Raw genomic sequence first — 25,241 nt, forward strand, 5'->3', positions numbered from 1 at the left:
TCAAATAATGTAGGTATTCACATTATAATATTGGAGTTCTTCAATCAAATCAAAAATCAACTAGTTGCAATTATCATTAAGTAATTGATTTATTGAACTACCACAATTCAAAATAATTATAGTTATAAGACTCTTATAAATGAATCAAATAATGTATTCACATTATAATATTGGAGTTCTTCAATCAAATCAAAAATCAAGTAGTTGCAATTATCATTAAGTAATTGATTTATTGAACTACCTAGCCTAAAAGAAGTTGGAACCTCTAGGTATTGCCCATTGTATTTAAGTACATAACAATAGATTCTATGGAGCTATACAAACAATATCTCGTGGAGTCTTAATATTCTTATGACTGGTACCGATCTCTTGTATGTTAATAGTGAATGTTTGCTGAACAAGTTGCCTAAAGTGTTTGGTGAAGGAAATGATTACTGTATCGAAATATGTATACCAGGACATAAAACAACAGAAGTCCATAAGAATTGATTCTGGTCATGTAAATAGACTGGAGTGTTACTGGACACTAGTGGTTTACATGAGACCAGTATCTGGACTGCCCGCTGGCCCCATTTGATGCAGCTCTATCTCCAATCCAGGTCTTTATACACTCATAACATGTTGTTGTTGTTGTTGTTGTTGTTGTTGTAGCGGCTTTAGCTTTCGCCGAATGGCGATAGCAGAATAAAGAAAAGATGTCTTTTGGATAATTATAAAATTTTGAACATGGGTGATCTGGTCAATGATTGAATTGTGTTGGATCAGGATGAAAGCCTTTTCATCAGAAGTTACTTTGAAAGAATGTAGGTACTTGACAGCTTGATACATACAACTAACAAACCATCTTTCAGGATCAATTGGGAATCTTGGAACTGTGGGAGTTCGGCCTTTTCATAAGTTCGGACTCTTCAAGAAAGGGCGCATCATTTAAAATTAGAAATTACCAAGACTTAAACCCACCATCCACCAGACTACAAACCTATTTACGGTCCCGGTATTTATAGTATCATAGTAAAAACTGTAAAAAAGTAAACATGCCATAAGAGTCGTTTTAAGTTTTTCGTTCAAAAGAACTAGACAAGGGAAAAGAGAAGGTCGCTAGTAAAAAATCCATACAGGATGTCAGAAGATGTTGTGCTGATTTTCCCAAGTTTGGCTTTTGAGGGGATATCTCCCAATTTTGTCAGTGAACTTAATGAACAGAATTGAAGCTTGTTAAGTAGAATGTCATACCCAAGACCAAAATTCGCCAAAGCTGAAGCATTCCCCATCCCTTTATTTCAAAATTTCTTGATATATCTCTCCCTATGCATATTTCAGGATTGCATTTGTATAGGTAGGTACATAATTATCGCTTTTATTGTTCCAATATTCTTCTTCTGGTCATTCTTTCGTATAGGTATTTCTGAGTCACTCTTTTTATGATTTATCCATTTTCTTTATGTGTTTGAAATCTTTCAGTAGAATTTTAGTGTATTCATTTTTGAAGGGACTGTTACCTGGTGTAGTTAGTCGTTCACTTTTTCTGTACGAAGGCGGTCTTGTGTACTCTTCTCTTTGTTCACTCATTTCACTTCTTACACTATCGTTTCGGCCACAGATGTCAGGAAAGTTGTCTGACGACGTTCCAATTGCAATATTTCGAGCAATACAGCATTTTGTGCCTTTTTGAGAAACTTTATTGTTTTCAGCTATATGATTCATATCAAATTCAGAATAGAGATCATCTATATTTCAATACAGCATTTTGTGCCTTTTTGAGAAACTTTATTGTTTTCAGCTATGTGATTCATATCAAATTCAGAATAGAGATCATCTATATTTATTATCTCACTGGGTAATAACTTCTTGCTTTCAAAATTGATCTTTCTGATGAAGCATGGAAATCGCTGGAAATAGATCAATTAAGGAGCGCGGTAGCGCTCCGCCCCGCCAAGTCAAGAAAGTTTGACCGCGCTACTAGAGATATTATACGCGACAGGGAAAGTTCTTTCGTAAGTTTTTACTTTCCTTATCCTATAGGAAGGAAAGTAATGTAATCGGGTCAAATTTTCGATGGTCAGTTTTTAGTGCAATTATTTCTTTCGTAAGTTTTTACTTTCCTTATCCTATAGGAAGGAAAGTAATGTAATCGGGTCAAATTTTCGATGGTCAGTTTTTAGTGCCAAAACACGTTTTGAGGTCCCTAGCCTAGAGCCTAAATCTAAAGTTTCAGCCATTGGTCCGTGTGTCTGTCTGTCCGTCTGTCTGGCAGATTTCGACCACTTTTTGACGGTTTTCAGCTATACCTACTGACTATAAATGGTTAGAGATATTGTAAAAGTTACAATAGAAAAACACCCAAATAAGCATCTTTTAATAGGATAAGGAAAGTCGTGTGATGTTCACACCCATCCACAGTCCTACAATGTAGAGTCGTATCTTACAATGCATCACTGCACCCATATCGTGCATTGAAATTTATTAACGTTAAGTAATGCACCCAATAGCAAGTTCCTTCCTAATATATCCGCAGTCCTACAATGTAGAGTCGTATCTTACAATGCATCACTGCACCCATACCGTACATTGAAATTTATTAACGTTAAGTAATGCACCCAATAGCAAGTTCCTTCCTAATAAACCTTCCTTGTAACTTTCCTTTTTACAAACGTGCGTATAATGCGGTGCGTTTTGATATTGCCATCCTCTGTTCATTTCACTTTCTGTCATAGGATTGTCGTGGGCACTACCTATAGCATTGTCTAGAGAAGGGGCTAGGCCTTCGGTTCAACAGGGTTAACACCCAGCATCAAATATCACAGGCAGGTAGGTAACAAAGCAGTTCTATCAGGAGTTGCTTCTTAGTCTTCTATGAGATGGGTTATATTCCCCTTTTGAGTGACGGATGATAAACGGCAATGTCTCTTCTGCGGCTATTCTTCGTGCATTGAAATTTATTACGTTAAGCGTTAAGTAATGCACCCAATAGCAAGTTCCTTCCTAATAAACCTTCCTTGTAACTTTCCTTTTTACAAACGTGCGTATAATGCGGTGCGTTTTGATATTGCCATCCTCTATTCATTTCACTTTCTGTCATAGGATTGTCGTGGGCACTACCTATAGCATTGTCTAGAGAAGGGGCTAGGCCTTCGGTTCAACAGGGTTATGTCCGTGAAGACATTTTTACATTTTATGATGAATCTCAAGAATACTTCGCGGAGAAGGCTTCTGCTATCACAATAATGAAGCATAAACAATGTATACTTATTGTACTTTATATCGGAAGAACATTGAAGTGAGGTTTTTTTTTATTACTTGAGATTGGTACGTATGATTGGAACATTACATCTTCCCTTTCTTTCCTTACATCTAGGAAACTGGTTGAGCTTTTTAAATAGCCCATTTTGTCATTCAAAATATCACTTTCTTCTCAAGTAAGACTTCTTTTAAAGAGCAGAGAGCAGGCCTTTTATTCGACATAATGAAGGTTACTAGGGCGGAGAAGGCTTCTGCTATCACAATAATGAAGCATAAACAATGTACTTATTGTACTTTATATCGGAAGAACATTGAAGTGAGGTTATTTATTACCTACTTGAGATTGGTACGTATGATTGGAACATTACATCTTTCCTTACAATAAGGAAACTGGTTGAGCTTTTGAGAAATCCATCATTTGTATTCTTTAAATAGCCCATTTTGTCATTTAAAATATCACTTTCTTCTCAAGTAAGACTTCTTTTAAAGAGCAGAGAGCAGGCCTTTTATTCGACATAATGAAGGTTACTAGGTATTATCTTTCCTTACAGTAAGGAAACTGGTTGAGCTTTTGAGAAATCCATCATTTATATTCTTTAAATAGCCCATTTTGTCATTCAAAATATCACTTTCTTCTCAAGTAATACTTCTTTTAAAGAGCAGAGAGCAGGCCTTTTATTCGACATAATGAAGGTTACTAGGTATTAGAAACCCCCAACATACCAGCACTACTGTAGGCATTACTAATTCCAGAATATCTAGTTTAGAGTCTAGTTCTGTATACTTTTTGTGGTCATTTTTATCGATACCTGTTTACCTACATATTAGACAGGTAAATACTTTGGTTAATTGACGGATGTCCGATTTAAAATCAAGCTGGTATTGAATACTTGGATTAAAGCAACGTAAGATTTTCAGGATCAATTGGGAATCTTGGAACTCTGGGAACTTTTCATAAGTTCGGACTCTTCAAGAAAGGGCTCATCATTTAAAATTAGAAATTACCAAAAGACTTAAATCCACCAGACTACAAACCTATTTACGGTCCCGGTATTTATAGTATCATAGTAAAAACTGTAAAAAAGTAACAATAAGCTTGATGTGACAGTTTGTATTTCATTCTCGAAGTGACTTGACAGTTTTGTCTACCGCTGTGTGAACTATTAGAAAGTAGTTCTTTTCTGGAAAGTAAAAACTGAAATTAAACGAGGTATAATTGTTTCAGTTTGGTCGTAATTAATCACAATTATTGATCTATTAATTTCATCTTGGATCATTAAAATAAAACTAATGGTCGTTTCTTCTCGGAGGCATTCTAAGTCTTCTTCATGCTAGACAGTTTCACCAAGATGACAGAACATCTTGCAACTTGCAATACTCTCTTGCCTTTGCTACACTGATTGGTTGTTCTTGCAAGGGCTCCTACTTGAGGCTTTTAATGTGAAAGCTGAGTTCATTGTCTTACTCCTTAGCTAGTTCCAACTTAATTAAGTTTACCTTGATTCACATTTAGCAACGCCAAATAGCTACCTTCGAACTTGAGAGAATCAATATCTCATTTCAATTATACATGCCTTGAAGTGGATATGAGTTCAATTTCATCCAATCTTAAAAGAGTTACTTAGGTAGTATATCTAATTCCCTTTCAATAAATAATTACTATTTATAGGAAGGATGTAATATAATATGTAAAACTTGCAGGACCTAAGGGTATAAATTTTCAACTGAACATCACCAAGGTATGGTATGAATCATGTTCATTTATTCCTGAGAACCCTGCCTTGCGTGGGTGGTTTTCCAATACATCAGTATTCACGGTGGATCTATAATGAAAAAGGTTCTCGAAATCTTATCTGCGGGTGTATAATAGATGCCTCCCTCTCTGGTGAAAGAAAATTTCCGATTACTTCAGAAGAAGGTATGAAATTACCTCCAGGAGCGTTCACTCCTCAGTGATAAAATCTTTGAGACTCATCAAAGAGGTGTCCGCAACTCCGCATGGTATAAAATGGCGTTTAGATACTGAATTTTAGATGGACTTTCTTTGACTATGAACATCTTTGACAAATATCAATACCATCTGCTCAAAAATTCCTACTTATTGAAATGGATTTGGCTCTTTTTCGTTTCTTGCTATAACAGTGAAGGGACTAGTTATGTTTGGTATAACAGTGAAGGGTAGTTATGTTTGGTATAACAGTGAAGGGACTACTCACGAAAACAAAAACAAGGAGGTAGAAGTAGAACATTTGGTCATGACCATGGGTTTTCCAATATCATTTGTGTTTGATATCAATAGTAAGACTAATTATTCCTCGTATTTGTATTCAAGTTGTAGAAGTACGAATGTTATTAACCTCTTAGTGGGCAGCTCGATATTATCACATCAAGCCAGACCACGTTTAGATACTGAATTTTAGATGATGGAATTTCTTTGACTATGAACTTAATATCAATACCATCTGCTCAAAAATTCCTACTTATTGAAATGGAGTTGGCTCTTTTTCGTTTCTTGCTATAACAGTGAAGGGACTAGTCACGAAAACAAAAACAAGGAGGTAGAAGTAGAACATTTGGTCATGACCATGGGTTTTCTAATATCATTTGTGTTTGATATCAATAGTACGAATAATTCCTCGTATTTGTATTCAAGTTGTAGAAGTACGAATGTTATTAACCTCTTAGTGGGCAGCTCGATATTATCACATCAAGCCAGACCCACACCTCTATGTAGATTATTTTGGTCCCGACACAAACTCCTACTCTTTGCCCCGGAAGCGTTTCAGAGGAAAAAACTGCAAGAATCTATAAATGGAAATATGCTAACTTCTCTCTGGTCTAAGGCGTCAACTTTATATAATTTTTGTGTCCTGTCCCAAGCCCCGCAATACTAGCTCTTCGGATACACTAGCAGTTTGGTGTTTTTCTCATTATTTGTTGTCGTCTGAGCTGCAGAACCTCTTTTGGTACTGACCTAGACCTAAAGAGTTGTTTGAAAATCACTTAAAGATGCTCTCAAATGGCAACGGTCTTTTCACAGATAGGCATTTCCTACAGTCTTTCAGCATTATTCCAAAAGGCTTTCACTATTCGGCTCGAGACAGATGTGTTCTAGACAAACATCAGTCTGACCTCAGATAATCATGACCGAAGAGTTTCAATTATTGTACTTAAAGTAGTAGATTTAAATAGCAACGGTCTCACAGATAGGCATTTCCTACAGTCTTTCAGCAATATTCCAAAAGGCTTTCACTATTCGGCTCGAGACAGATGTGTTCTACACAAACATCAGTCTGACCTCAGGTAATCATGACCGAAGAGTTTCAATTATTGTACTTAAAGTAGTAGATACTATGACAGTAATATGACAACAGTCCCCGGATCCGTTAAGTTGTGTTCTAGACAAAAATCAGTCTGACCTCAGATAATCATGACCGAAGAGTTTCAATTATTGTACTTAAAGTAGTAGATACTAGATACTATGACAGTAATATGACAACAGTCCCCGGATCCGTTAAGTTCAATGGCATAGATAGATGTGTCCATGTATGTCACAGCATGGGATTGTTTTGAAAATTTATGGGCAACCTGGATTCTGATCCGTTTGTCTCCTTGTTTGGAAAATTTTATTATTGACGACATAGTTGTCTTTGTATAAGAAGGTTAAACTAACAGAATTCTTGTCTTGTGTTTAATTATTTAGTTGTATTGCAATCCACATCACGCCCTCGCTCTGGTACTTTGCGTCCGCTTGCCTCCTTGTTTGGAAAATTTTATTATTGACGACATAGTTGTCTTTGTATTAGAAGGTTAAACTAACAGAATTCTTGTCTTGTGTTTAATTATTTAGTTGTATTGCAATCCACATCACGCCCTCGCTCTGGTACTTTGCAACTTTACGGAATGGGTTGTATGTGTGATTTTTTTTTTAATGAACAGTTTTTAGGTTTTATGTCTGTGCGGAATAGTTTCAAATCCAGCAAGCCCACACCTTTTGTGTTTTTAATGAAGAATTTTGTTGGAAATTTCAGAGTTTCCTCAACTAATGTGAGAAATCTGTTACGATTTAACGAGATACTTTCCCAGAGTTGACTATTTTATTTTGAAGTATGTACTACTTTACTTGCTACTTGGTATCTTGGTAATGATGTGATACAATAGTCTGATTCTGAAGAAGCTCATGACTGTGACAATTCACGACATGATGCGAATACAAAAGAAATTCAGCTAAATCAGGTATGCTTAGAGCTTTGAGTGCAACAACTGAGGCACCAACTTGGTCAATGAATGATTGATACATATGTCACAGCATGGGATTGTTTTGAAAATTTATGGGCAACCTGGATTCTGATCCGTTTGCCTCCTTGTTTGGAAAATTTTATTATTGACGACATAGTTGTCTTTGTATTAGAAGGTTAAACTAACAGAATTCTTGTCTTGTGTTTAATTATTTAGATGCATTGCAATCCACATCACGCCCTCGCTATGGTACTTTGCAACTTTACGGAATGGGTTGTTTATGTGTGATTTTTTTAATGAACAGTTTTTAGGTTTTATGTCTGTGCGGAATAGTTGCACACCGACAGAGCTGAACCTTTCAGACGGGAAATCAAATAATGAATCTTTTGTTCATTCGACAAAACCTTACTTGCGTGAATCAAACTATTGAAAGTTTCATAGAACAGAGTCCAATTTTGTAGGTTGCCATCAAAGTAAGGCAAATACTTTCCCAGAGTTGACTATTTTATTTTGGAAGTATGTAGTACTCTACTTGCTACTTGGTATCTTGGTAATGATGTGATACAATAGTCTGATTCTGAAGAAGCTCATGACTGTGACAATTCACGACATGGACAGGTACTCGTACTTTCCCAGAGTTGACTATTTTATTTTTGAAGTATGTACTACTCTACTTGCTACTTGGTATCTTGGTAATGATGTGATACAATAGTCTGATTCTGAAGAAGCTCATGACTGTGACAATTCACGACATGATGCGCCTATTCCTAATGTTTACTCCGAAATTTCATACGTTCTCAAAGTCACCGAGAAAGTTCCGTCACTTTCATATGACAATTCCGTGCTGGACAATTAATTTTATATTTCACCAGAAGTGTGAACATAGGACCTGGGATCACTTTCTTCTGATTAAGTCATGTCACATCCGCGCACATAATGTTTGCTGTTATGTTCTTGAAGATGACATTAGCCCATTATCCAATGCAATTGTGGTATCAACTACTTCAAATGAGACACATGCTGCCTGGAAAGTTCTGGAACTGTGTGAACGAATGTTATGTCCTGAGGTTACAGTTATTGTCTTACCTTTAAATAATTATGCTGCATGCTTTTTACTTTTTTTATATCTACTCTAAGCCCTAAGGAAACAAAAATATTCAGGGACTTAGAAAATAGGGAGATTCAGCAATCACGAAAAATATTTGCTTATTTCTAAGGGAGAGGTGTTTAGGTAAATATTTAAAGACGCAGTTTTTCAAACTGGAGATGGAATGGCATTTGACTACACATGAATAGTTGTTATCACTCAGAACCGGACAAAAATTCCACAGAAAACATAAATCCACGAGGGATTTTCTGTGGCTTCCAATTTTTCAACCCTCTTATAAACACACAATAGTGACAATACACACTTTCTTTTTCGTCCCACACTCACACGGCTGTACATTACTAACCTGTCGTAATATCGCATCAAGTTGATGTGTCAACCATGCTGCAGGATCAACACCTAGATGTGAACCATGACAATCTTAATGATACTAGGATTGATGACGTTAGTGATGAGATTAATGATGACAGATATAATGGTCTCATAACAAGGGCTATTATTATCAATGATTATGACATGCTTGGTGACAAATACAGATGTAAGAAAAGCTTCCTGCGAATATTCTGTACATTATTGAAGTCTCAGTAACTTTGTGAAGCTCCACATGAAGGAGATAAAGTTATCTTTCCCTAAACTATGAATGTTTTGCAATTCGAAGGAGATAATCCAGAAGCTTGCAATGGCTTGAATTATGACAATTATACTGTCTAAATAGAAAGTAAAAAGCATATTTTAAAGCTAGTCGTCAGTCAGCTATCCCAGAATGTGGTTTCAGTCAAAAATAATTCCTTTTTCCCCAATAGTTTCCAGGGTAGAAACGTTAACTTGCTGTTCTATGACTTGAAGTCATCGGTGATGGAATGGTCAGAGCTTTACAACATCATATTATCCTTTATGAAGAACAATAGATCCAAATAGATACTTTACAGGAATGATATATGCTGTTATCAACAAGAAATAAAGTCATCATGGCCATTCTAGCTTGTGATGAAGGAATGCGAAGTCTATCGACCTTGCTTTTATGTCTTAATACAAACATGCCATAAGAGTCGTTTTAAGTTTTTCGTTCAAAAGAACTAGACAAGGGAAAAGAGAAGGTCGCTAGTAAAAAATCCATACAGGATGTCAGAAGATGTTGTGCTGATTTTCCCAAGTTTGGCTTTTGAGGGGACATCTCCCAATTTTGTCAGTGAACTAGTGAACAAAATTGAAGCTTGTTAAGTGGAATGTCGTACCTAAGACCAAAATTCGCCAAAGCTGAAGCATTCCCCATCCCATTATTTCAAAATTTCTTGATAATTCTCCCTATGCATATTTCAGGACTGCATTTGTATAGGTAGGTAGATAATTTTGTCTTTTATTGTTCCAATTCATCTCCCAATTTTGTCAGTGAACTAGTGAACAAAATTGAAGCTTGTCTAGTAGAATGTCGTACCCAAGACCAAAATTCGCCAAAGCTGAAGCATTCCCCATCCCATTATTTCAAAATTTCTTGATATTTCTCCCTATGCATATTTCAGGATTGCATTTGTATAGGTAGGTACATAATTATGTCTTTTATTGTTCCAATTCTGGTCATTCTTTCGTATAGGTATTTCTGAGTCACTCTTTTTATGATTTATCCATTTTCTTTAGTCTACAAGAGACCAATTTATTTCGTCATGTACAATTCCTGGTACACCCTTTACCTTGTTATCGCTAATAGCCCTGGCAATATTAATTGTTTCTTTTTTAATACCTCCTAACGGCTATAAATCGGATCAGGTGGCCAAGATTTTCAATGACCTTTAGGTTATTATCTCTGTTTTCATCTTTCAAAATACTGTCGTTATTATGAGGAAGTAAAAAGTGGAGTAATAAAGTCCAAGAAAAATATTGTGAAAATTATCTGGTACCTATGTATACCTACTTACCTACCTGCTAATTTCACTTGCCTTTAGTATTTTAATGAAGGTATAGCGCTTTATCTAAATAGATTTAATAGATTCATAATTAATATTAATTGTTTCTTTTTTAATACCTCCTAACGGCTATAAATCGGATCAGGTGGCCAAGATTTTCAATGACCTTTAAGTTATTATCTCTGTTTTCATCTTTCAAAATACTGTCGTTATTATGAGGAAGTAAAAAGTGGAGTAATAAAGTCCAAGAAAAATATTGTGAAAATTATCTGGTACCTATGTATACCTACTTACCTACCTGCTAATTTCACTTGCCTTTAGTATTTTAATGAAGGTATAGCGCTTTATCTAAATAGATTTAATAGATTCATATTGTACAACAATTATATTTGTACCTTCTCTTTCTGATTTCAGGTAATTTGGAGATATCCCTCTTTATTGGAAGGTTAAGTTACAAACTTTAGAACATTGGTGTCCATGATATTGTTGGGGTAAGTTGTTTAATACCCAGGTATAGTAGGTACCAATTTGATGCTTGAAAAAGTAAGTATTGGTACAACAATTATATTGGTACCTTCTCTTTCTGATTTCAGGTAATTTGGAGATATCCCTCTTTATTGGAAGGTTAAGGTACAAACTTTAAAACATTGGTGTCCATGATATTGTTGGGGTAAGTTGTTTAATACCTAGGTATAGTAGGTACCAATTTGATGCTTGAAAAAGTAAGTATTTTGCTTTGTAAGATAAGTATTTTATTTTTATTTTATTATTATTATTTATTTATTTTTTTTTTACTTTTTTTTCTTCTTTTTACAATAAAGCTTTCACTGCTCCCCTATTCCCATTTTGGGCTGCAGTTACAACATTGCCATCCGCGTTATCCTCACATCTGATATAACAGCTAGGTATTAACTTGGCTTTTTTTTACATTCCTTTCCGATACCCTATTTATAGGTAATCCTTACACAAAGAACATAAATCGGACCATGTCTAACGTAAACAGTAGGTATGGTTTTTTGATTTATAATACACGATAATGCCATATAAATTCAAGTACCGGCACTTAAAAAAAGTACAAGTTTTTATTATTGTTATTATTACTTTTAAGAATGGTAGTATTATTATTATTGTTGCACGAATAATGATGGTGAAAGAAATTCCAATATTTGTTTATGTAACATCTATCAATGAGTAATGAAATATGATCCTTAATTAGTCTTAATAATCCGAATTTCGCTCACGATTTTTGTTAGCATGATGTCGGATATTCAATAACTATTGAGTAAATAGGACCTCAGCTTATCTCCATACACAAAAAACCCACTCAGAGGCTAAGGTGTAGGAGCAAACAACCCCAAAATATGGGTTAAGACCCGTCGGTCAGCGGAGTTGGTTACTATTGAGGGATTCAACCCTTGAGCCAGGTTTATAATGAAGGTAGCGAATACATAGGTAGGTAGAGGTAGATAGATTGGTAAGTTTACCTATAATTGCATTTCCCCTCAGTAATAACATGAGTTTTTATGGCATTCTCTAATCTGGTGTGTAATGTTCATACTGATGTTAGGAATGTTTCTATTGGTTTAACAAAAAATGCGATAATTACAGGCCAGCACTAATTACTTGACTTAGGATTAGGAAGGACGTTTTTTACCATTTGGCATTATTTAGAATTTTTAAATATTTTTCTAGACTTTCCAGAGGAATCTGGAGTAAATAGGTACGTGGACAAGACACTAAAGGTAAAGACCTCTTTGTAATTTGCACAAATCATGTCGCTCCAACAACTCCAAAGCAACTTATCCAACTCTGAAATTTTTTCCATCTACCTTACTATCTACTGTCTAGTTATCTACCAACTTCTTAGGAATTTTCTACAATGCTAGTAATATGGCTGATTGCATACTCAATTAAATAGAAGGCACTAGTTTGATTCTGAGTGAAAGTTTACGGTCGTGATAGGATACATTATGGCTTTGGCCTTACTCGTACTGGTATCTAATATCTATGTATGGTAAATACTCGTTATATGTTTTAGTGCAGTATTGTACAATGTATTATGTCAGTAAGTACTAAGAACCCAACTTCAAACCCATAGGTCATTTTGCGAACATAAAATTTTAAATTCTGGAACCAAAGATACCTCTCCAGGAGACGTCATCATCTCCTAAGGGTCTTCTAACTCATGGTCTCTCGGAGAGCTCCTAACTTCGTCCTTAGGGTGAAATTCGAGTTCCGTCCCTCCGAGGTCCGTCCCCGATCTGAAATTTACACCGTCACATTTATCCCTTAAGTTCTTGTAAATTTTCGAACGTAAATATTGGGTACAAATAAGTATGTAGAAAATCTATAATCATAGTTACCTCTCCAGGAGACGTCATCATCTCCTGAGGGTCTTCTAACTCATGGTCTCTCGGAGAGCTCCTAGTTTCGTCCTTAGGGTAAAATTCGAGTTCCGTCCTTCCGAGGTCCGTCCCCGATCTGAAATTTACACCATCACAACCGTCACATTTATCCCTTAAGTTCTTGTAAATTTTCGAACGTAAATATTGGGTACAAATAAGTATGTAGAAAATCTATAATCATAGTTGCAGACATTTAGTGTAGGTACTTTGTATAATAGGTATCCATACTATCCATTGTTCTCATGTGACCACCATTGTTTAACCTTTTTGACCTTTACTTTGTGTATGATGTAGGTAAATGGGTCACTAAAAATCCATATTGTCATTTTATAAAATTGCCCAGTCCATGATTTGAGCAATTCCAGATCGCTTTGTTTCGCAATCGAATTTTGTAGGTGGGCACTTGGGTACCTAGGTTTATAATATTCTTGATTGATACATCCATTGACCTCTCTCCAAAATTCACGCAATCTGCTTTAAAGTTCATTAGATGTCAAATTGAGACAAAAAGACCCCATTATCCATACAAACAGACTAGTCACTGGTCGGTGTACAAACGTCCCACGAGGGATTTTCTGTGGCTTCCAATTTTTCAACCCTCTTATAAACACACAATAGTGACAATACACACTTTCGTTTTCGTCCCACACTCACACGGCTGTACATTACTAACCTGTCGTAATATCGCATCAAGTTGATGTGTCAACCATGCTGCAGGATCAACACCTAGATGTGAACCATGACAATCTTAATGATACTAGGATTGATGACGTTAGTGATGAGATTAATGATGACAGATATAATGGTCTCATAACAAGGGCTATTATTATCAATGATTATGACATGCTTGGTGACAAATACAGATGTAAGAAAAGCTTCCTGCGAAATAATCCAGAAGCTTGCAATGGCTTGAATTATGACAATTATACTGTCTAAATAGAAAGTAAAAAGCATATTTTAAAGCTAGTCGTCAGTCAGCTATCCCAGAAAGTGGTTTCAGTCAAAAATAATTCCTTTTTCCCCAATAGTTTCCAGGGTAGAAACGTTAACTTGTTGTTCTATGACTTGAAGTCATTGGTGATGGAATGGTCAGAGCTTTACAACATTATATTATCCTTTATGAAGAACAATAGATCCAAATAGATACTTTACAGGAATAATATATGCTGTTATCAACAAGAACAATAAAGTCATCATGGCCATTCTAGCTTGTGATGAAGGAATGCGAAGTCTATCGACCTTGCTTTTATGTCTTAATACAAACATGCCATTTAGGTATCCATACTATCCATTGTTATCATGTGACCACCATTGTTTAACCTTTTTGACCTTTACTCTATGTATGATGTAGGTAAATGGGTCACTAAAAATCCATATTGTCATTTTATAAAATTGTCCAGTCCATGATTTGAGCAATTCCAGATCGCTTTGTTTCGTAATCGAATTTTGTAGATGGGCACTTGGGTACCTAGATATATAATATTCTTGATTGATACATCCATTGACCTCTCCAAAATTCACGCAATTTGCTTTAAAGTTCATTAGATGTCAAATTGAGACAAAAAGACCCCATTATCCATACAAACAGACTAGTCACTGGTCGGTGTACAAACGTCAAGAGAGAATTTCAAAATATAGGTATTATTGGCAGGAGAAAATAAAATAAACTTTGTAAAAAGCCGCAAATTCTAAATATCTACATTTATTTTCTCCGCCATTTTGAGTTAAGTTGTAAGGGAAAATGTCAATTTAATTAACGACAGTTACCACGTCTCCAATAAACCTACACCTACACATGAAAAAAACATTAGAGCAACAACATTAAGTAGGTACCTACAATATGGTCAATGGCAGAGACTTATGGAAATCGAATACCCCACAAATGTTTTCAGCAGAAACATTGCAATACTTTTACGAGGTAATATGGGGTTACATGCACAAAAATGATGTTTTCTTTGTGAAAAATTGATTCAGCTTTATCTTAGACAAGAAAAGCTATTTAATTTTATAGTCCCCCTTTTGATGGTTTATCCAGAAATACCTATTAACTTTGTAATGAGAAGAATTATGACTATTTCAAAGTATGTAGATAGAAGTGTGGGCGACCAATACTGCTTTCAGAAGTTTCATATGTATAGTTGATATAAAATTGTAACATACCTATGTATCTACGATATCATAATCATTATGAAATACTTGTTATTGTTATTATGCTTTCAAGGTGGCATTGCCAAGTCATTATTAAGATCACTATTTGATAAACAAGTTCTGAAATTCGTCTACCAATACAAGAGCTTGATTGAATGCGGCTGGTTCCACTCTTTTTGCTGAAATGACAACATTTGGAAAATTCCGTTTTGTATTTTTGTCTTGTTCAGCCCTTGTGATACTTGTAGAGCTTTGTCCTTTAGTTTCTTCTTTATCTCCAACATCCTGTAACGTCAGAAGTTGCATATTGATAGTTGATATAAAATATTGTAACATACCTATGTATTAGGTATCTACGATATCATAATCATTATGAAATACTTGTTATTGTTATTATGCCTTCAAGGTGGCATTTCCAAGTCATTATTAAGCTCACTATTTGATAAACAAGTTCTGAAATTCGTCTATCAATACAAGAGCTTGATTGAATGCGGCTGGTTCCACTCTTTTTGCTGAAATGACAACATTTGGAAAATTCTGTTTTGTATTTTTGTCTTGTTCAGCCCTTGTGATACTTGTAGAGCTTTGTCCTTTAGTTTCTTCTTTATCTCCAACATCCTGTAACGTATCATCCTTTGACATGTCTTCACTTGTAAGATTTTCATTATCAGCACCTATCAGTTCTAATTCAGAGTCATTTTCTTCCATATCTTCCTTTTTTGGACGCTTGGAAGTAGTCCTCTTTTTATGCTTGCGAATATTTCTTTTTCCCTTTTCTCTCTTAAATTGCTTCTTCCGTGACCTTGTCTCTTTTTTAACCGGCCTATCAATTTGTTTCTTGTAATATTTTTTAGATTTTTCATCATGAATGATATCCTTTGAATTTTTCACCGTAGGTAGTGTAGGTTTTAATTGGCCTTGGAATAAATGTTTGAAATCTTTCAGTAGAATTTTAGTGTATTCATTTTTGAAGGGACTGTTACTTGGTTTAGTTAGTCGTTCACTTTTTCTGTACGAAGGCGGTCTTGTGTACTCTTCTGTTTGTTCACTCATTTCACTTCTTACACTATCGTTTCGGCCACAGATGTCAGGAAAGTTGTCTGACGACGTTCCAATTGCAATATTTCGGAAACGATTTGACGCATTATTATTGGGTCAGAAGTTTAAATACCTACATAATTATGCAATTACTTAATGTCTTCATTACTACATCTTCTTTCGGAACTCATCAAAAATCATCTTCATTCTCGTTGAACAACTCGTTAATAACTCAATTTCCCAAATAAAGTATATCCACATAATAGTAAACCATGGTAAAGTGCCAGATATTTGAAAGAATCACATTGAAATGTTTCGATATTTGAAGAGAATTTCGTGGACCAAATAATCAAAACTCAAGGTGATCAAGATTTCATTATTAGAAATTACACCTTTAATAGATACCTAGGTGAAGTCTGTGTGGCTGATGGTTCTCATAAAATTTTTCTTTAGAAATATAATTTTGTAGAAAACATACCTAGACAAAATGGTGAAGCCTATAGTATTAAAATATCATGATATCTTACTTAACATCTTGATAGGAGGAGAATCTTCGTGTGGCTGATGGTTCTCATAAAAATTTTCTTTAGAATTATAATTTTGTAGGTCTATAGAAAACATACCTAGACAAAATGGTGAAGCCTATAGTATTAAAATATCATGATATCTTACTTAACATCTTGATAGGAGGAGAATCTTTCACTTGATCCTGCAGATGTAAACCAAATTATCTGACTATTTATGGTACTGGATGGTGCTTCAAGTTTCAGTCCAGCTTTGTTTCTTTCCAGAAACAACTTAGAATTACGTGTCAAGTTAGAACTTTAATTTCAAACAATCCGATGTACCTAACTTTAAGAACCACGAACCACGTGATATCTATTGTAACACCATGGAATCATGGTGAATAACTGAAGAGTTTATGAGAGTTCAAAATACTAACCTCATATTTCCAAGGCGGTAGCAGCAGTGTGTAAGTTGATTTGTGTATGTGTATGTTGCTGTAATAACATTTTGAAGGATCTAGTTTTGTGGTTCCTGACTTGATTTTACGTTACTACCCATACAGCACAAATCATTGTAATAGCTTTGTTTTAAGCTTGTAAAAAAACAATGGACAATTGGAATAGAAATGTAAAAATCCAACGTTTTAAAATAATACAATGTTATTAAATATGTCCATGAAACACAGAAACAGTGTTTATACCTTGGATTTATCCAATGTACGCAAAAACCACCACAGGGAATTCCGCGCATGCGCAAGGATTGTAGTTTTTCAATGTGATGCTCATTGTTATAGTATTGTTTTTTTAAACACACTGTTTAGTACGAGTGTAATAAGACTGGATAAAAAATACAACATGGCCTAGAGCCTAAATCTAAAGTTTCAGCCATTGGTCCGTGTGTCTGTCTGTCCGTCTGTCTGTAAACAAAATATCTCGAGAACGGTAAGAGCTAGAGACTTGAAATTTGGCATACAGCTGTCCAATATGACAAGGATGCGACACGAAACTTTTGGTTAATATCGGTGCAACGTTTGGCGGTATTTTGCCGCTTTTTGGAGGTTTTTGGTGTAATTATTACAATAATATCTCGGGAACGGTATGAGCTAGAAACTTGAAATTTGGTGTGAAATCCACTAATGTGACAAGGATGCAACACGAAACTTTTGGTTAGGATTGGTGCTGCAAATGGCGGCATTTTAGTCGCTTTTTGGCAGATTTCGACCACTTTTTGACGGTTTTCAGCTATACTGACTATAAACGGTTAGAGATATTGTAAAAGTTACAATAGAAAAACACCCAAATAAGCATCTTTTAATAGGATAAGGAAAGTCGTGTGATGTTTGTTCTTTCTTTTCGAAATTTGTGGCTGATTCTATATTTTTAGTGATAGAAGAAAATTTATGTGATATGAAATTGAAATCTTTTTGTATGTTACCTAACCCATTTCTGTTTTCTTTCTGTTTCAGCTGTGGACCGCACATTAACACGCTCACAACCACGGATATGGTATCCAGGCGTCGAATTCTATCTCGGTCTCGAGACGATTTAAATTTGGACGTGGTACCAGGATTTGGAAACCAGGAAGAAGAGGAAGATGTTTGGTACCAGAAGGAGAAACTATATAAGGTAAGATTTCTTTAAGGACCCGATTAGGAGGAAGAGAAAGGTTCAAGCCGAGGAAAAGGTTTGACCTAATCTAAAGAGTTCCTCAAAGTGAAAATCTGTAGATACCTTACCTTATATCCAATGGGGAATTTCTCACGTAGGTACTCAAGAGCCAAGAATAGAGAATTTCTCAGTAGAAGCTGCATGAAAGGCTTAGGAAACTTATGTATGTTATCAAAAGCATGGGTTTAAAGATGATCAAATATTCTTTTGCAACATTTCTTCTAATTTCGTTGACTGCATCTCTTGGAGATAGTTCAAGTTAATTATCATTACTTGCATGGAATTTCTGTGGGGATAGGGTAATGTTTCTGCATGCTAACCGAAGTAGACTTAAGACGGATATCTTCTTGAAGTATTTCGGCGTACTGAAAGAAAACATCATCTGGTTCTCATCAAAAAATGCGACTTTGGATTGTGTATTTTCGCGAATCATGCCTGAAATAGTTTCAAACTTGACAAAAGGGTTCACACGGATAAAAAAACAAATGTGACTAACTTGGGTATTCCTTGGAGTTCATCTCGGGTGAAAATGTAAGTGAACTTCGAAATATGTGTCCAATTAGTGTCATTTCATGTGATGATATAGTTCTGATGCAATTCTACAAGTACAGGAGCTTTGTATTTTCCGAGATTTCACTGAGGAGGCTTTTGAATAGGCAATGATAATACAAATAAAAATAATAGTGGTTGTGCTAAATCTTCTTACAGGGAGAAAAATCAGATGTTAGTGGATGTGTCAGAAACACCAAGTTCAATGTGTTGCAAGAAATAGTGATAGAAGAAGAGGGAGGAAGGAAAGAGAGTTGGGGAAAATTTCAAGGTAAAGGTTATGAACTTATGACGGATATCTTCTTGAAGTATTTCGGCGTACTGAAAGAAAACATCATCTGGTTCTCATCAAAAAATGCGACTTTGGATTGTGTATTTTCGCGAATCATGCCTGAAATAGTTTCAAACTTGACAAAAGGGTTCACACGGATAATAAATTTAATGTTACTAACTTGGGTATTCCTTGGAGTTCATCTCGGGTGAAAATGTAAGTGAACTTTGAAATATGTGTCCAATTAGTGTCATTTCATGTGATGATATAGTTCTGATGCAATTCTACAAGTACAGGAGCTTTGTATTTTCCGAGATTCTTCGTAGAAACTAAAAACTACTATGTTTGTGTTTGTATTGCCTACAAGTGTATGTTGTAGAATGCTCTACAATCTACAGTGACATTGTACAAGGACTCTTTGGAGTTAATTGGTCTTTACATCTTTTGATCTGTGGCAAATTGTATTCTATAAATAGATAGGTAGTTACTCGTACTTGCCTTTCCATTGTTTTTAATGTTCTTATACTTACGAGTTGACTCTTTGGAGTTAATTGGACTTTACATCTTTTGATCTGTGGCAAATTGTATTCTATAAATAGATAAGTACCTAGTTACTCGTACTTGCCTTTCCATTGTTTTTAATGTTCTTATACTTACATCTATTCGGATTCTTATACTTTCATCTACTTCTAGAGTGATCTGTCTCTCAAAATCTTAACAGAGTCATCAAAAATACAAACATAATCTATGACTGACGTGATGTGTGAACGATCTGTGGCAAATTGTATTCTATAAATAGATAGGTAGTTACTCGTACTTGCCTTTCCATTGTTTTTAATGTTCTTATACTTACGAGTACATCTAAGTATTCGGATTCTTATACTTACATCTACTTCTAGAGTGATCTGTCTCTCAAAATCTTAACAGAGTCATCAAAAATACAAACATAATCTATGACTGACGTGATGTGTGAATTTGGACAACCTATAGTCACCTCACCAATGTTGTAAACATTCAACATTACTCAAACATAAACGTAAGACTAGACACTAGACCAACATTGGGTCAAGGCAAAGAAGAAATCACCGACTGCCAAAATATGTTCGAGCTTCTAGAGTGATCTGTCTCTCAAAATCTTAACAGAGTCATCAAAAATACAAACATAATCTATGACTGACGTGATGTGTGAATTTGGACAACCTATAGTCACCCACCAATGTTGTAAAACATTCAACATTACTCAAACATAAACGTAAGACTAGACACTAGACCAGAGGTTCTCAACCGGTGGTACGCGTACCACTGGTGGTACGCGGATACATTTTAGGTGGTACGCACTACGCCACACCAGATATTTTTTTTTATTACGTACCTATATACATACCTAATTGCTATTGTAACCTTAACTACACCCTTCTTTACTATGTATACAAATTACCTAAACATTATAATTATTGTATTTTTATACCTACCTAGAGAGTAATGAAATATATCTTTCCAAATTTTTGATTATGTTGACTAAGTTTACCTGGTTCAATTCAATTGTTACCTGGCGCAATAGTTGTTCACATTTCTTCTCTTTGTAAACTTTTTCCTTGTATATTTTTTCAATTATTTGCAAACGTCTAGAATTGATTCCTTTCTCCCTTTCCTTCTTGGCCTTGTATACATTCCAGAGGGCGCCGTTTACAAATTTCTTTTCGTTCCAAAACCTTTCTGCACATTTCATACAAAGACAGGTTTTTGGTATTCTCGTTAAGCTGACACCACAACTTTTCATTAATTTGGCAAAGTCTTTTTTCATATCTTCGTGCTGTCCTCTTTTTTCCATCAGGACTTCGTTTTTTCTTGGACAGAAGCTTGTGATTTTATTTGGAGTTTTCTGATTCTTCTACTACTGCTGTCATAGGTGCTTAACGAATAATTTCTGTTGCCCTTAAGCTCTGGCTGTAACTAACTACAAATTTACAGTAAATTAATCTGTGGCAGTCCAATTTCTGTCTCCAAGGATCACAACGTCAAGAACCATTGGAAGGTTTGATGTTTCGTCAACGTTATAAGAAAGCACGTTGTCGTAGCCTGAACTATAAAACGCTAAACGCACACAGCAGGCCGTCACGTCTCCTATGTTCGTTTTTTCCTGGACAGAAGATTGCGATTTCATTCGAAATTTTCTGATTCTTCTACTATTGCTTTCATAAGTGCTTAGTACTGCTTACTCTGCTTAGTGATTAATTTCTGTTGCCCATAAGCTCTGGCTGTAACTAACTACAAATTTACAATTAATCTGTGGCAGTCCAATTTCTGTCTCCAAGGATCATAACGTCAAGAACCATTGGGAGGTTAGATGTTTCGTCAACGTTATAAGAAAGCACGTTGTCGTAGCCTGAACTATAAAACGCTAAACGCACACAGCAGGCCGTCACGTCTCCTAGAAAGACGGCTCAGTGTGAATTTAAATGAAGCTTCCATTGTTTGAATATTCGGTGTTCCGTTATTGTTGTTTTTGTCGAAGTAACTGAACTCTATTGTAAGGTGCTCTGTTGGTTATCAAAGTTATTTCGTATTGATCAAAATGGAGTTTAATGTATGTGAGAACTTGAGTTCTGAAATAACTGAGCATAAAATGTCCATGATTATTTATTTACATATTTGAAAAATGGAGTCCTTAGCAAAACGATTTAACGCATTATTATTGGGTCAGAAGTTAAAATACCTACATAATTATTATGCAATTACTTAATGTCTTCATTACTACATCTTCTTTCGGAACTCATCAAAAATCATCTTCATTCTCTTAAGTTGATTGTTAATCCTCTCTTGGGCTTTATCAAACGCTTGATTTGATCTACTTACTCAACATGAGCATCAAATTCATCAATCGGGCATGGATCACATACTGATGGACAATTGATCCAATATTTATAAGTTGATTGTTAATCCTCTCTTGGGCTTTATCAAAAGCTTGATTTGATCTACTTACTCAACATGAGCATCAAATTCATCAATCGGGCATGGATCACATACTGATGGACAATTGATCCAATATTTTGCTGGACATCAAGCAAGAAAACACTTGTGATCACTTGATACTTTCCGTAGATCATCGAAAACTCTTTTGCTTGTTTGCAAACTATCGAAGAAAAAGTAACAACAAAGTTGTTTGTGATGATTTTTTCCTGTTTGTGGATGATGGTGATGAAATGTCTCCCGTCCACGAATTCAGGCAAACGCGACTGCCAAAATATGTTCGAGTACGTATATATATAATGTATTGCCAATATTATTTGGCCACTTCAAAATGATTGGAGAAGATGACGTCAGAACTGAGAATCTTATAGGTACTGATTAAAAAAAAATAATAAATAAATAAAAAAAAATATTTACATAGACTATTCTGAAGTCTGAATTTCTGAGAGTGGGTTGAAAACTGTCTCCTAAAACTCTGTAGTTTAAGGCCATCGATCCCTAAAGGACTTCTAGCAGGAGTGGGGATGACGCACTCTAACCTCTAACTTACCCAGACAGATCTCAAGTAAAGACACCTTTTACAGAAAATAAGCACGGAAAGAGCATGGCATTCATGATTCTTGGCATCCAGAATTGACTGTTGTGAGAGGGTACTTACAGTAAGATCTAAATGACCTCTAACCCTTCTTTTTACTGTGCAGCAACATCATATTCTCCTTATGTCATGATTTTACTCATGACAAATTGTGTGTGACATTGGAGAATGACATAAACATACTTTTCAACAATCATCAGAATTGAGTGTTGTGAGAGGGTACTTACAGTAAGATCTAAATGACCTCTAACCCTTCTTTTTGCTGTGCAGTAACATCATATTCTCCTTATGTCATGATTTAACTCATGACAAATTGTGTGTGACATTGGAGAATGACATAAACATACTTTTCAACAATCATGTCTCATAAATGCTTTTGATTCTTGCACAATGAAGTGAATAAAAGGCGGGGTACAAAATTGATTTCTAATCTTTTTTGGGGTGGGATGGAGTTTTGTTTATTTTTTGTGGGCACTTGATTTATTTTGGGAGGAACGACTTCGCGGGGTCTTTTTTATGCCACGAAGTGATATTTTTTGGGGGGGATCTCATAACTTTTTGCAGAAACTGAGCATAATCTTATATTATAAGAACAAGATCCATTCACAGTTCACAGTTCACATTTCATAGTTCACACACTGATCGCTCTATCTCGAGAACCTAAATATTTCTTGCCTTATCCTATAGGAAGGAAAGTAATGTAATCGGGTCAAATTTTCGATGGTCAGTTTTTAGTGCCAAAACACGTGAAACAACTTAGAGTTACGTGTCAAATTGGAACTTTAATTTCAAACAATCCGATGTACCTAACTTTAAGAACCACGAACCACGTGATATCTATTGTAACACCATGGAATCATGGTGATAAAATAATGGCTCCAAATGTGTCATAAAATGGAACCGAAAAATCGACCTTGTATCCAATATAATTATTGACAATTTTGATGGTACTTCACTTTTCGAGTCATAAAATCGGATGACTCTTCATTTGGTGCACGATGTGTTTGCTTAGCATGATTGAAATGCTCAAGAACATCATAGGTATAAATGGGGCTCAACCACTTTTTTTTTTTCTTCGCTGATAAAGGAAGTTCGAAACACGCTGATTTCAATAGAAATGCTTAAAATTTCAATTGTTAATACCGTTAATAGTTAAAGTAGGTATCAGCTAAGAGTAGAAACCAATTTGAAAATTAATATAACCTTGGTAGGTATTTATCATTTCACCAGAGGTCCTAAAGAAGTTTCGGTCATTTTTGAATTCATTCTCGTTGAACAACTCGTTAATAACTCAATTTCTCAAATCAAGTTTATCCACATAATAGTAAACCATGGTAAAGTGCCAGATATTTGAAAGAATCACATTGAAATGCTTCGATATTTGAAGAGAATTTCGTGGACCAAATAATCAAAACTCAAGGTGATCAAGATTTCATTATTAGAAATTACATCTTTAATAGATGTATCCACATAATAGTCAACCATGGTAAAGTGCCAGATATTTGAAAGAATCACATAGAAATGTTTCGATATTTGAAGAGAATTTCGTGGACCAAATAATCAAAACTCAAGGTGATCAAGATTTCATTATTAGAAATTACATCTTTAATAGATAGGTGAAGTCTGTGTGGCTGATGGTTCTCATAAAAATTTTCTTTAGAAATATAATTTTGTAGGTCTATAGAAAACATACCTAGACAAAATGGTGAAGCCTATAGTATTAAAATAAATATCGTGATATCTTACTTAACATCTTGATAGGAGGAGAATCTTTCACTTGATCCTGCAGATGTAAACCAAATTATCTGACTATTTATGGTACTGGATGGTGCTTCAAGTTTCAGTCCAGCTTTGTTTCTTTCCAGAAACAACTTAGAATTACGTGTCAAGTTAGAACTTTAATTTCAAACAATCCGATGTACCTAACATTAAGAACCACGAACCACGTGATATCTATTGTAACACCATGGAATCATGGTGAATAACTGAAGAGTTTATGAGGGTTCAAAATACTAACCTCATATTTCCAAGGCGGTAGCAGCAGTGTGTAAGTTGATTTGTGTATGTGTATGTTGCTGTAATAACATTTTAAGCTTTGTTTCTTTCCAGAAACAACTTAGAATTACGTGTCAAGTTAGAACTTTAATTTCAAACAATCCGATGTAGGTACCTAACTTTAAGAACCACGAACCACGTGATATCTATTGTAACACCATGGAATCATGGTGAATAACTGAAGAGTTTATGAGAGTTCAAAATACTAACCTCATATTTCCAAGGCGGTAGCAGCAGTGTGTAAGTTGATTTGTGTATGTGTACGTTGCTGTAATAACATTTTGAAGGATCTACCTAGTTTTGTGGTTCCTGACTTGATTTTACGTTACTATCACCTCCAACCTCTAGCATTTCTATTATCCAGCTATCCTTGGATTCCACAGTTATCCACTATTTGTAGACATTTTCCACATCAATTTGAATATTCTATGAGCTGTCGATGTCGGCAAGTTCAGGGACCTGTTTTGTGGTTCCTGACTTGATTTTACGTTACTATCACCTCCAACCTCTAGCATTTCTATTATCCAGCTATCCTTAGATTCCACAGT

At 35.2% G+C, this 25,241-nt stretch overlaps 1 protein-coding gene across 1 annotated transcript; it reads right to left on the reverse strand.

Moving 5' to 3' along the window:
- Nucleotides 1-1,419: 1,419 nt before the first annotated feature.
- On the reverse strand, nt 1,420-21,031 carry LOC113465514. The gene is made up of 3 exons (XM_026820081.1): nt 20,623-21,031; nt 1,754-1,889; nt 1,420-1,664 (listed from the first exon to the last, which is right to left on the reverse strand). The coding sequence occupies exons 1-3, from the start codon at nt 20,902-20,904 to the stop codon at nt 1,420-1,422; spliced, it is 663 nt and encodes a 220-aa protein (XP_026675882.1). The 5' UTR covers nt 20,905-21,031.
- Nucleotides 21,032-25,241: the final 4,210 nt, after the last annotated feature.

Source organism: Diaphorina citri, unplaced genomic scaffold (genome assembly GCF_000475195.1).
Source record: "Diaphorina citri unplaced genomic scaffold, Diaci psyllid genome assembly version 1.1 scaffold120, whole genome shotgun sequence".
Taxonomy (NCBI): domain Eukaryota; kingdom Metazoa; phylum Arthropoda; class Insecta; order Hemiptera; family Psyllidae; genus Diaphorina; species Diaphorina citri.

Excerpts from the sequence above, each read along its gene's own strand:
- LOC113465514 (XM_026820081.1), bottom strand. The coding sequence starts at position 20,904 with ATGGAAAAAAGAGGACAGCACGAAGATATGAAAAAAGACTTTGCCAAA. Across the intron at positions 1,890-20,622 it reads GTGAACAACTATTGCGCCAG|CGATTTCCATGCTTCATCAG; the intron begins GTAACAATTGAA and ends ATCTATTTCCAG. Across the intron at positions 1,665-1,753 it reads CAATAAAGTTTCTCAAAAAG|GCACAAAATGCTGTATTGCT; the intron begins GCACAAAATGCT and ends TTTCTCAAAAAG.